At 39.5% G+C, this 13,175-nt stretch overlaps 1 protein-coding gene across 3 annotated transcripts in view; it reads right to left on the bottom strand.

Moving 5' to 3' along the window:
* SRBD1 (S1 RNA binding domain 1) overlaps positions 1-13,175 on the bottom strand; it is a 217,030-nt gene that overhangs the window by 182,761 nt on the left and 21,094 nt on the right. For all 3 annotated transcript variants that reach the window (XM_074947140.1, XM_074947139.1, XM_074947141.1), the window contains 5 exons: positions 13,006-13,171; positions 11,431-11,793; positions 7,966-8,132; positions 6,156-6,273; positions 5,550-5,688 (listed from right to left, as the gene is read on the bottom strand). In XM_074947140.1, coding sequence (XP_074803241.1) covers positions 5,550-5,688; positions 6,156-6,273; positions 7,966-8,132; positions 11,431-11,793; positions 13,006-13,171 — 953 coding nt within the window. The remainder of the gene's footprint in view (positions 1-5,549; positions 5,689-6,155; positions 6,274-7,965; positions 8,133-11,430; positions 11,794-13,005; positions 13,172-13,175) is intronic.

Consider the following 13,175-nt stretch of genomic DNA (forward strand, 5'->3'; position numbering starts at 1 on the left):
AGACCAAATTAGTCAAAAGAAAGGGCCTACTGATATAATTCAAGGACTGTGTTAAGATCATGCCTGGTACACAAGAACAGAGAGAGACTGGAAATCAACCAATCAAAATTGGTGTTTCAGAAATTAGGCCTAATTGGTGGATCAAGTAATGAGAGGAGGGGTTGTTCCACACATCACTGCTTTTTGGGATACATAATAAAAGACAGACAACAAGGGAGGAGACTACTGTGATGCTGGCTGACTGAAAAAGTGGAAGGAGCATGCTTCACCATCATGGTTACCACCCCCACTGTCTTCTGGGACTCCGTACCTTCTTCATCCTGATCCGAAGGCATATTCTGACCAGACTGGACCAGAGGGAGAAACCCTGATGACAGTGCCACCTCCACTGGCTTCTGCTAAATCCCAACCATCACCTGAGAAGGGAAACCTCTCGTCCCCCACCACCAAATCTGTTAATTTCCTTCCCTACCTTATTTCTTCTCCTTCCCATCCATAAGAACATAAGAATGGACATACTGGATCAGACCAATGGTCCATCTAGCCAATATCCTGTCTTCCAACAGTGGCCAATGCCACATACTTCAAAGGCAATGAACAGAACAGGGCAATCAAGTGATCCATCCCCTGTCATCCAGTCCAAGCATCTGTAGTCAGAGGCTTTCAGACACCAGAGCACGGGGTTGTACCCCTGACCATCTTGGCTACAAGAGTCATTGATGGACCTATCCTCCATGAACTTACCTAATTCTCTTTGAACCCAGTTATAGTTTTGGCCTTCACAACATCCCCTGGCAATGAGTTCCACAGGTTGACTGTGCATTGTGTGAAGAAATACTTCCTTTTGTTTGTTTTAAACCTGCTGCCTATTAAATTTCATTGGGTAACTCCTGGTTCTTTGTGTTCTATGTGAAGGAGTATATAACACTTCCTTATTCTCTTTCTCCACACCATTCATGATTTGCTAGATCTCCATCATATCGCCCCTTAGTTTCCCTCGTTTCCAAGCTGAATAGTCCCCATCTCTTTAATCTTTCCTCACACATTAAGCTGTTCCATACCCTTAATCATTTTTGTTGCCCTTCCCTGTACCAACTCCATCAATGCCAGTCCCAACCCCAGATCAAAAAGGAGGAGGGTTGGTTGATGGGGCGGCTTCCACTCACCATTTAAAAAAAAAAAAAAAAAAAAAAAGTCTAACTACAGAAACTACTCACATAAAACAAAAATCATGGCCTGAGGAGGATGGAAAGCGTTCAGATGCGCATATGACAGTGGATGATCAAGTCCATCAGGAAGTCACCCACTCAATGGTCCAAATTCTGATGGCCAAAAAGAGTACATCCATAGCTACCTGGAATGTACGAACTCTAAATAGTGCAGGAAAATTAGCACATGTAATCAAAGAAATGGATCAATATAAAATTGACATCCTAGGACTTCATGAAGTTAGAGAAAAAAATCAAGGTATGATAACACCTGGAGAAAAAACAATGTTATATTCAGGTGGAACCAAACATGAGAGAGGTGTAGGAATCATCATGAATAGCTCTGCAAAGAAATCACATATGAATTGGCAGCCAATATCAGATAAGCTACTGGCAGCTAGAGTCCACTCTCTGCACATCAAGTGCACCATAGTCCAGGCATATGCTCCAACAAATGATGCAGATGAAGAGGACAAAGAGATTGTATACAGAATTGAACAATGTAATGAAAGAAATACCAGACCACGATCTTATCCTGTTTATGGGAGATTTTAATGTCCAGATCAGAAATGAAAGAAGAGATTGGGAAATAGTCATCGGCCCACAGACAATGGCACAAGACTTCTTGAATTTTGTGCCGAAAACAATCTTAGCATCTGCAATTCTTTCTTCCAACATAAAAACATACACAAAAAAACATGGGATTTCACCAGATGGCCATACACAAAATGAGATTGACTATATCAGTGTTAGACACAAGAGTATTCAGAGGAGCAGATAGAGGGAGTGATCACTATTTGCTGAAAGCAAACATCAAATTGAAGTTAAAGCGCTTAAAAAGAAAGAACGTGCTGAGAATGGAAAAAGAACGCTTACCAAATACTGCCCTTGAATGGAAGCCAGAAAATGCAAGGAGAGAGGAAGACCGCGAATAACATGGAAACAAATAGTTCTGAACAACATCAAGCCCCTCAACATGAAATGGGAAGATTTGGAGAGAAGGACAGTTTACAGGCAAGGATGACAAATGTGGGTAGCCCAATGTGCAGCAAAGCACGGGATGGACTAAGGTCTAAGGTTCCCTGTACCTTTTCCATTTCTAATATATCTTTTTCGAGATGGAGTGACCAGAACAGCATGCAGTATTCAAGGTGTGGGTGTACCATGGATTTATATAGTTGCATTATGATTTTTCTGTTTTATTATCTATACCTTTCCTAATTGTTCCTAATATTCTGTTAGCTTTTTTGACTGCCACTGCACATTGGGTGGATGTTTTCAGAGAACTATCCACGAGGACTCCAAGATCTCTTTCTTGAATGGTAACAGCTAATTTAGATCCCATCATTTTGCATGCATGGCTGGGATTATGTTTTCCAATGGGCAACACTGAATTTCATTTGCCATTTTGTTATTCAGTCACCTAGTTTTGGGAGAGCTCTTTCTAACTCTTTGTAATCTGCTTTGGACATCTTGAGTAATTTTGTAACATCTGCAAATTTTGCCACCTCACTCTTTAACCCTTTTTTCAGATCATTTATGATTATGTACTGGTTTCAGTACAGATACCAGAGGGACACTGCTGTTTACCTCTCTCCATTCTGAAAACTGACCATTTATTCCTAACCTTTGTTTCCTGTCTTTTAACTAGTTACTGATCCACGAGAGGTCCTTCCCTCTTCTCCCTTAACAGCTTAGTTTGTTTAGGAGCCTTCAAGGAAAGATTTTGTCAAAGGCTTTCTGAAAGTCCAAGTACATTAGATCCACTGGATCACTCTTGTCCACATGTTCGTTGACTCACTCAAAGAATTCTAGTAGATTGGCGAGTCATGACTTCCCTTTACAAAAGCTGTGTTGACTCTTCCCCAACATATCATACACTTTTGCCCTCTCCTTTGCCTTCTAATAGAAGTCTGAATTAGCTGGCCAAGACTGTATATTTTGCAACACTGCTGTAAGCCTATGACCAGAAAGGCAGCTAAATGCAATGCCCTAAACAGCCTAATGCTAATACAAGTTTACCAGGTTGCAGAGTGACTGAAAAGACCATGTGCTGTGCCTGTGTTTTTCAGCAGCAAGGTTGCAAGTGAAAGTCAACACCAAGACAGAAGCTGCATTTTTTAATCTTTGCTGTTCTCTTCTTTTCCCTTGTGTATGTGGTTGTCTTGTTTTCTAGAAAACAGAAATGGACTTTAGCAACACTAACACCACCACCACCTCTGATAGCTCCAGCCCACCTCAACTAACTTCTTCTCTTCTCTCCAAAAGCACAGTTATTACAATTGAGAAGACAATCAAACAAGGGCGGGTAGGCGTGGGAGGAGTTCCTTTAAATGTAAAGTGGTTTAATCATTTTTCCTTCTTTTTCTGTATCTTTAATAAAAGGTTAAAAGAATTCTTAATGGTGTGTTGACCATGGTAATAAGCATGCTAAGGTTTCTGTATACAAAACCCCAAATCTTGTTTAAAACTGTTTAATGTTGGACAGTTTCAGTGTCATGTTAACACCTTTTACTCTTTGGGTTCTTTTATTCTATCTAAATTAACAGAACAAGCAGCAAGTTATTGAGCAAATCAAAATAAATGGTAAACTTTGCCCTTAATCTCTGTGTGTCAGTTTCCCATTTATAAAAAAGGATGCAAATCTTTCCTATTAAACATTCATTCATGTTTGTGAGGTGCTCAGACACTACAGTGATTGGCACCATAGAAAAGTATGTGAGGAAATGAATAATTCCGTATCCACTGCAGAATTTGGACGGGGTGCAGTAAATGAAGGATACATCTGCACATTGGATGATGAGGATAAGAGAAATATTGAAGAGCTACCCGCTGAGTGAGCCCCATCTAGCCTGTGCCCTGCTGGAGGAAGGAGTCCTGTGTTAAAAATTGTATGTGATCATGTACTTCACAACACATATGCACAAAGGAGCAGAATGAAGACTGCAGACAGCCTAAATTCTGGCATTTCATAATTTTTGAATGCTTGACTCTGCAACCTAAACAACATATTTTTAATTCAGAGTTTGCTCTTTTTTTATACATAACATATTATTAGGAATATTCTAAAAATACCAACTGAGAAATTAAAAGCCATAAGCCAGAGTCGCATGGGACCTTTTTTGCATGACTAGGAGCTCAGTCCCATGAGATCAAACAAAATTTATTCTCCTCTCATACTGCATGCAGGCTGTCAACCTGGCTGTCACCCCTGATACCTGATTCCTATCTGTATGTCGTTTGTAAAATGCCTCATGGTCCTTTAGGATGAAAGGCATAATATAAATGCAAGCTCTGATTCTCTATTTCTAGCAGAATATTGAAAAAGGTTTATTCATTCCAAATATTAAAAATGACAATGATACATGCTACTCCAATAACTGACAGTCCCTTTTGAATACAAACATTGGTACTCCTGATAATTCATCTCCACTTTCATTACAAACACTTCCCTTTGGCACTGGCACTCTCCCAGCACAATCAATTATCTGGCAGTATAGCACACAGCAATGCTTGCAACATCTTGCTTTATGAAATATTGCAGCACTCTAAAATGTGATATTTAATCAATCAGAAACTTTGCCAATAGATTCACAATACTAAATTTGGACCAATTTAACTTTACCATTTTAGTTAATCTTTATATTTTGATTACTATTTATAATGTGGAATGAGTAAGAGTCAGTATCAACAAGCAGTTTCAGCATATACATGGTAAAAAAGGTGACATGGAAAAGAAGATGCGCATACACCATAGAACAGTCACTAACAATCCTGGTGGTTTATTGTCAGAAACTGTTCACTACAAATAATCGCATTTTCAAAGACAGAATCAATTCTGCAGAATATAAATGTGACACAAGTAGTAGTTAGAGCACCCATTCCGATACCAGACTGCCTTCTCTCCAGCACCATCAATATCCACCCAGCACTTCAAGGGTTCCCACTCACTCCCAACCACCAAAACACAGACATTTTTAGGATGTGCCTTGGTGGATGAAATTTGCCTCAGTGCAGGATGCCTGCACAAGACCCTTTATAACACTGGCAAGGGTTTAAGTGGGGTTGGAACCTTAGACAGGCCCTCTGTGCTGCAATGAAATTCACCCTATATTTCCTCATGCCACAGTCCCTGTAACAGGTGCTCATTTTTTTAAGACAACAGATGACTATGATTTTCAACTTGGCTTTTTCTATTGCATCTATCGCTGAAGTCTCTAAGCAATGTAAGATATTCTCATACTAACTTTCAATAGTATAAGGACAACTCATAAATAAAGCTGTTCTTTATTTAAGGTATATTCTAATTCCCATTACTGTATACAGGAACTGAGTACTTACCTTTGACATTAGGCTTAATGTAAGAAAACAGACTGAGTTCTACTGGGTTTTCAATGAGAGATATGGCCGCAGGTTCTAATCCCAGTTGTTTGGCCCTTTGGGCTTTGGTGCCTTTACTTCCAGTTTTATATGGTGCAGACTGGGGAGGGAAAAAAAAAGTTGTAAAATGTATTGTTATTTAAAAAGGCAGAGATCAACATTTCTGCCACATCTAAGCTAGGCAACATATTTTGGGTCAACCGGAACATTTGTAAATGTTTGTCAAATTCACCAAATTGTTTCAGTCAAAAATACCCCCCAAAATCGAAACATTTTGTCTTGACCTCTTCTAAATGAAAGGTTTCAATTTTTTGATTCAAAATGACTTATTTCAAAATATGCTTCAGTTTATTTACAAAACATAAAAAAGCTCAAAAAACTAAACAAAATGTTTTGTTCAATCCTAAAATATTTTTTCCCCATTTTTCAGAATGGCCAGTGAACCACAAATCAGTTATTCTCACAGCACTAGTCAGAGCTACAATTTTTCATTACCTCTTCTTTAATTGTGCAAGATAAAATTTTACGAACATATTGGAAAAAAAAAAAAAAAAAAGAGACACTAACCACATGGTCCAATTCATCCAAAGTTTTGCAGTTTAATAAGGCTGTTAATAGACTTCCCGATAGCTTTCCTTCTTTCTTTATCTTCTGTATTGTTACATGTGTCTTCTTTGCAACAGTACTACAATACATGGGATTTATGTTAATAAATAATCACATTTCGAATCAGATGAAAAAGATTATCACTAAATGTGGTCCAACCCACTGGATCTCATGACAGCATGTTGCTGAGGCAGTGTGTTTGGCCTCAGAAGCCATGGAAGACTACACCTTATATCAGCCTCAAGGAACCCACTCTGACAAATGCTGTAGAAATCCTAATAATTTCTCTCCCATTTTAATATTTGTTCAACAATCAACAAAGCTTGCAATAGTTGGGGGGAGGATCTAGAAACCAAGCAAAGGGTGTCAAGCTAAAGTATTTTATGCTTTGATGTTCCTTGTAACACTGCCACCCTGTGATCCAAGTGCAGCAACTCTGACACTTCATCTAAATAAGAATTTCTATTAACTACCTGGGAGCTAAATCCCAGGGTGATGAGCACCTGGAACTCTTGCTCAAGTCAACGGGAGCTGCAATGCTCAGCACCTCTCAGGATCCATCTCTACAGTAGCAGAGAGTATTAGGGACGTCTTAGGGTCCAGAAGCCACTAGGCAGTGAAATCATTACAGAACACTTGAGTTGGTCTGACCGTGGAGGACAATGGCACACATAATACTGTGTGCCCTCCCTGAACCCCCTTTCCTGTCCCAGGCATTCTCACCTATCTGGGGGGATCCCCTACTCCAACAATGGCCAGGACTGGAAGGGGGAAATCTCAGCACATAGAACCTTTACGTCTGTTCCTTGCCCAACTAGAGCACATCAAACATATTTTAAAAAGACACACTAACCACTGCATCAAGTAGGAACTGTGGCAGCCCTGAGTGCCTCTATGGTAGAGTCTGAACTAACTCAGAACTATGGTAGAGTCAGAACTAACTAACTTCAGCAGCAGCATTCTCTGCTTGACCAAATAAGTGCTCCCCTCTCCCCTACTGTATTATTTGGAGAGGGTGGTTGTGTCTCCACAGGCCCAGACAGACTGTGTGCATGTGCACTGGGGGAAGAAGGGGAGTGACTCCCTGTCCTCCTTGCCTACTTATAAATATAGCAGCTTGCTCCTTGCACTCACTTCCTCCATCTCTGTTAAGTGTCTGCATGTGTTACTGGCTCCTGGCCTGTAATATTTTTGGGGCTGCCTTCCATGCCCTCTGTGAACTCCAAGGTCCCATGTGCTACTCGCCTGCCCCTACGTGAGGGACTGCTGGACCGACACCTGCTGCTACCAAAAAAGAGCCCTAGGCTTCTTTTCCAGATGTTCAGACGACAACACAAGGGGTGTAGCTTATTTCTGATTCAGGGCTACATACTTCAGGGGCCTCTAAATAAAAAAACATATTTAAAATAACTCACTGAGCAATCAGTAACCCTAACTCTCTTTTTTTTCCTTCTGAAACAAAGTGAAAGGCAGGGGAGCATCAAGTATACCCCTGTCTTTAACTTTGAGTATTTTGGCTTTAAGAACTTTTTGTTCTTTCTTTTAAATGGGAACATTCTAGTCGGGATTTCCCCCCCTTGCATTACGGATGCATACTTACCACCTTCACAACATATCCTACTGGGAATTATACTATTGCTCTTTTAGACATCATACACGCAGAGTTCCAAATTGTAACCACGCACACAAGGAACACAGACCTGGCAGCAGGTCATCGTTTAACTCCTTTCCCTCGCACACACACATACACTCCCCCCACTAGATTACTTACCGTAGTTCTTCCAGTGTTTGCTGTACTTCTCGCAAGGCGTCAGCTTCCAGATTATTGACAAGCTCTTTTCGATACCGGGCAATGAATGGAATTGTGTTTTCATCACGGAAAAGGCAAATTATGTTTGCACATACCCATGGTTCAATATTTGTTCTTTCTGACAGGACCTGCCACAAGAAAACAAATAACCATTTTTAAAGCTGGTAAATTGGCTTAGTGTCTTCACTTTGGTTTCATATCCAGCCAGGATAGAGTGCTGTTTTGTGCACAACACTGCCCTCTGCTGGATGGAATGCCAGGCTTGCAAAAGCATCTGTCATATACTATAATACTGCTACAGGTACTTTGAACTTGAATTTGTACTTAAGACAAAAGTATGAGTTCTGGCATATAATGATCATGAAATAAAGTGGCCACTGTGGGGGGGGGGGGGGGACACAAGGGGGATAGGATAAACATGAAGCACCGGGTGGCCACAATCCTGTTATACTAAGTCAGTGGTGACCAGAAAGTCATTATTAAAGACTGCTCCATGTGTGATGTGACTTTGATAATCTCAGGATCTTTCCTAACATGCAAGGGTCAATATCGCAAAAACCAACATCAGATTATAGGCACCTTTGCTATCAGTCTTAGTAGAAACCAAGGGCTGAATGTACCCTGGAATATCCTCAGCCGTGTGGGTGGCTAAGGTACATTGATACAGTGGTATGGTGAAGATTATACTCCCTCTGTCAGTGTATAGCTGCTCTGTGGATAAACAGAAGACTTCATTCTCCAGGGCCTTTCACAAGCACTAAAACTGAACTGAGGTGAGAACGCCATCAATCCTAACCAAAATATGCAATTTTCATAATTAGGCCAATTTTCTAACAGAATAATCACCACAAAAAACCCACCCAAATATTAAAAATAGCTGCAGTAGGTTGTTTTGGGAAAAAAAAAAAAAAAAAAAAAACCTGGCATTGCAGAACCCTATATTTAAAAAAAAAAAAAAAAAATTGCAGACTTTGTCCACAGGGAACCAAGATGATGCCATCAAGCTCATTTTACTGAAGTCTCAATAATTAAATATAAGCAGAATTTTCCAAGTATCCTAAGGCCTGATCTACACACAGATTTTGTACTGATATAATTCAGTGAGGGGTAGATTTTTCTATTGATATATTTCAGAGTAGCAGCCACGTTAGTCTGTATCTGCAAAAAGAAAAGGAGGACTTGTGGCACCTTAGAGACTAACAAATTTATTTGAGCATAAGCTTTCGTGAGCTACAGCTCACTTCATCGGATGCATGCAGTGGAAAATACAGTGGGGCGATTTTATATACAAAGAGAACATGAAACAATGGGTGTTACCATACACACTGTAACAAGAGTGATCAGGTAAGGTGAGCTATTACCAGCAGGAGAGAAAATAAAAAAAAAACAAAAAAACAACCTTTTGTAGTGATAATCAAGGTGGGCCATTTCCAGCAGTTGACAAGAATGTGTGAGGAACAGTAGTGGGGAAAAATAAACATGGGGAAATAGTTTTACTTTGTGTAATGACACATCCACTCCCAGTCTTTATTCAAGCCTAATATAATGGTGTCCAGTTTGCAAATTAATTCCAATTCAGCAGTCTCTCGTTGGAGTCTGTTTTTGAAGTTTTTTTGTTGAAGAATTGCCACTTTTAGATCTATAATCGAGTGACCAGAGAGATTGAAGTGTTCTCCGATCAGTTTTTGAATGTTATAATTCTTGACATCTGATTGGACTGCTGAATTGGAATTAATTTGCGAACTGGACACCATTAATTTAGGCTTGAATAAAGACTGGGAGTGGATGGGTCATTACACAAAGTAAAACTATTTCCCAATGTTTATTTCCCCCCCATACTGTTCCTCACGCGTTCTTGTCAACAGCTGGAAATGGCCCACCTTGATTATCACTATAAAAGGTTTTTTTTCTCTCCTGCTGGTAATACCTCACCTTACCTGATCACTCTTGTTACAGTGTGTATGGTAACACCCATTGTTACATGTTCTCTGTGTATATAAAATCGCCCCACTGTATTTTCCACTGCATGCATCCGATGAAGTGAGCTGTAGCTCACAAAAGCTTATGCTCAAATAAATTTGTTAGTCTCTAAGGTGCCAAAAGTACTCCTTTTCTTTTTTCTATTGATATAGTTATACCAGTACAATCCCTAGAGTCAGTATATGGAAATAAGTTCTTCTGGGATAAGTGCCCTTTATGCCAGTATAACTGCATCTACCCTACAGTGGTTTGCATCACTTTAACTGTCCTTGGATAGTTAAAGTGGCACAACTTGTATGTGTAGACAATGCCCTAAGTGACTTAGAAGCCTCTGAAAATTTTACTCTATATGACTATACAAACACACACATGCTCACCTGTGATAATACAAATCACATTAACAGTAACACATTTCAGGCTACATAAAATATCTTATGTACCTTACTGAGTACCTAGTTTATAACCAACAGCATAATGCACACACAGGCTTAGGTAATAAACAAGAACATGGGAGAACTTCAAGGAGTTTGCCCACAATATTTACAGAAATTTCTTCCCTTTAGAAGTCAGCAGAATTTCAAGAAAGTCAGGGAGAGAATTTTGATAATCTATTCTAATATTTTTAATGTAGTAGCAAGCTGTACAGTACAGTAGCATGAGTAAGCTAAAATGTGCTGCTCTATTCCAGTCATGTCCCAGTGTTCCATAGCTACATACAACCTCGTAGAACGAGGGCATTAACTGGCTATTTCTACAACACCTGCATTTAAATGGTCATGATTAGGCTTCAAAGTTAATATTATACTGAGATGCATGAAGATGTTCTCACACTATTTGACATTATTGTTTTAAGTCTATCTGAATGAAGGTTCCATTCTGGCTGATATATATGCTGAAGTCTATCTCCAAAACAAATGGGCCATGATTTATTTATCATACTTAAAACTTACATTTGAGAAATTACTATGAAGTCTGCAAAAAAAAAAAATCCTAAATTTTCAAGATTTCCATAGCAGCAGGGTGCTACAGTCTTTGAATTGCAACTCCCTCAAGCTCTAATGGTGATAAAGAGGAAGAAAGTGAGATTGTTCTGTAAATCGCTACATAATCTTTAATTCAAAGTTTGTCTACAAGTGACAAATGTCAGAACGATATCTGAATGGAAATTTGTAAAACTGGTTATTCAGAGGCATTTTATAGTGAACTATAACTTTCATCTGTGTAGCCTGTCATGGCCTATGTTTAATCTAAGAACAAACTAGTAAATAAAGTAACTCAAGCACTATTTATTTAAGAGTACCATGCTACTTCCTGGAATGTGTCAACAGCTCTTATTGAAGTAAATAGGAATCACGAATGTGTACCACAGCCCAAGTTAGTCCTATTTCTGTACACTACAGTATAGTTTTAGTGGACTGCTATAAAGAAATGGAAGAGATGTCATACCTGCACAATGTCCCAGTTCATTTCTAATTCCTCTTGGTGCTTGGTGCTTCCAGGATGTTTTACTGGTTTTCCTTGAGGAAGTGTTGTCAATTTTATCCTTTTTAAAGGGGGTTCATCAAATGTAAAATCTTCTTCATATTTCTCCTGCTTTACTTCATTTTCCATCAAAGGCGCACTTGTTGAGGGTATTTCATCACTATCTAGGTTATCCATCTTTCCTTGAACAACATTTATTTTTGTTCCCTGAGGCATTTTTGGCTTTTTAGTTCTAGTTTTTGGTTTGGGGTCTGTCTCTTCTTTAGGATGTAAAAGTTTCAGTCCATCTTTACTGTCTTCATCAGCAGCAATAGGCAAAGATACATTCTGCCAAATAAACCATCAAAATAAATTAAACACTGAATATCATGAATTAGTCCAATAAAAACTTAACAGCTTTAATGTAAGTGTTGTCACATGGAGAACTTGATGGTAGACATCATTTCCCCAAGTTATGGCCCTATACTGAGAGGTGCTCAGAGCCTCACAGTTGGTGTTCAACATTTTAAAATCAGGCCCCTAATTCAGTGCAGCTTGTCTTAAGCACACCTTCAAAGGACCAGCAAAAAGATAACAAAACCTGCAGCCTAGTAGAGATGGGCTTTGAAGATCAAAGTAACTCTAAAAATAATTCCAAGATTTCTAAACTGCTCTCTTAAAACAGAGGGTTACCTATGGAGAGAATGTAGGCCGCGGGTTTCACTGCCTACATTGTGTATATATAATTAAGTGCTCTAACAGACTGAGCTTGGAACTAGAAAGCACCCCCTGAGTTCCAATTCCATCCCTTACACTAAGCTGTTGAGAAGCCTTGGGCAAGTCACAACTGGCTTGTGCCCCAGTTTTTCCATCAAAGTTCTTTGGGATCCAGGAATGGACTTCTCAAAGGCTGGCAAACACAGTAAGAAAGGGAGCTTCAAACACAGGGGGATCTTATACATAGGACATGCATCCTGGAATACCTAAGCACATTAGGGTAAGTTACAAACAGAGTCGCTTCCCTCATGATGAATATCCTCCCTGCAATTTTTTCTAATCTTGAGCATTTCGTGGCCCTACTCTTATATTTTAGTATCAAATATTTGATGAAAGACACAAGGAAAGTCATTCAAACATATTCATTAGGTCTTCAAACGGAACTGGCTTCACTACTGCTGGGTAAAGATTTACTGAAAAATATTCTGCCAGCTGCACTATGGAACCAACACTAACTCATGGTAGTATAACACGTACAGCATTTCTATCCTTTCCGTTGTGCTAAGAATTTATCTGGAGCACCAGAGTTGGGAAAAGGTGGAAGAGAATGCAGGCTCAGTACAACAAAATGACATTTCAGTACTGTTTCATTTCCTCTAAAGGAGGGGACAAGGTAGATAGGGGTTGTTGTTTTTTTATTCATATATAAAACCTCATGGCTATAAAGAGATATATGGCCTAATTCTCAGAGGTGTTGAGCACCTACAACTCTCAGTAGGAAAGTTTTGGCCATTGCATTTGACAGCTTTAGTAGTTTTGTGTGTCCTGCTTACAGATACCTACCGGCTCCTCTTTTACTGCTGTCTTCCTGGTCCTTTTCCTAACCACAGTTGACCGTGGAGCAGCAGCCTTTTTAGGTTTTGACTCAGGTTTTTTTGGCAGCCTACGTTTACTTGCCACTTTGCTTTTTGGTTCCCACTCCTCCTCTTCCTCCTCTGATTCAGAGAAGCTGA

This window comes from Natator depressus, chromosome 3 (genome assembly GCF_965152275.1).
Source record: "Natator depressus isolate rNatDep1 chromosome 3, rNatDep2.hap1, whole genome shotgun sequence".
NCBI lineage: Eukaryota > Metazoa > Chordata > Testudines > Cheloniidae > Natator > Natator depressus.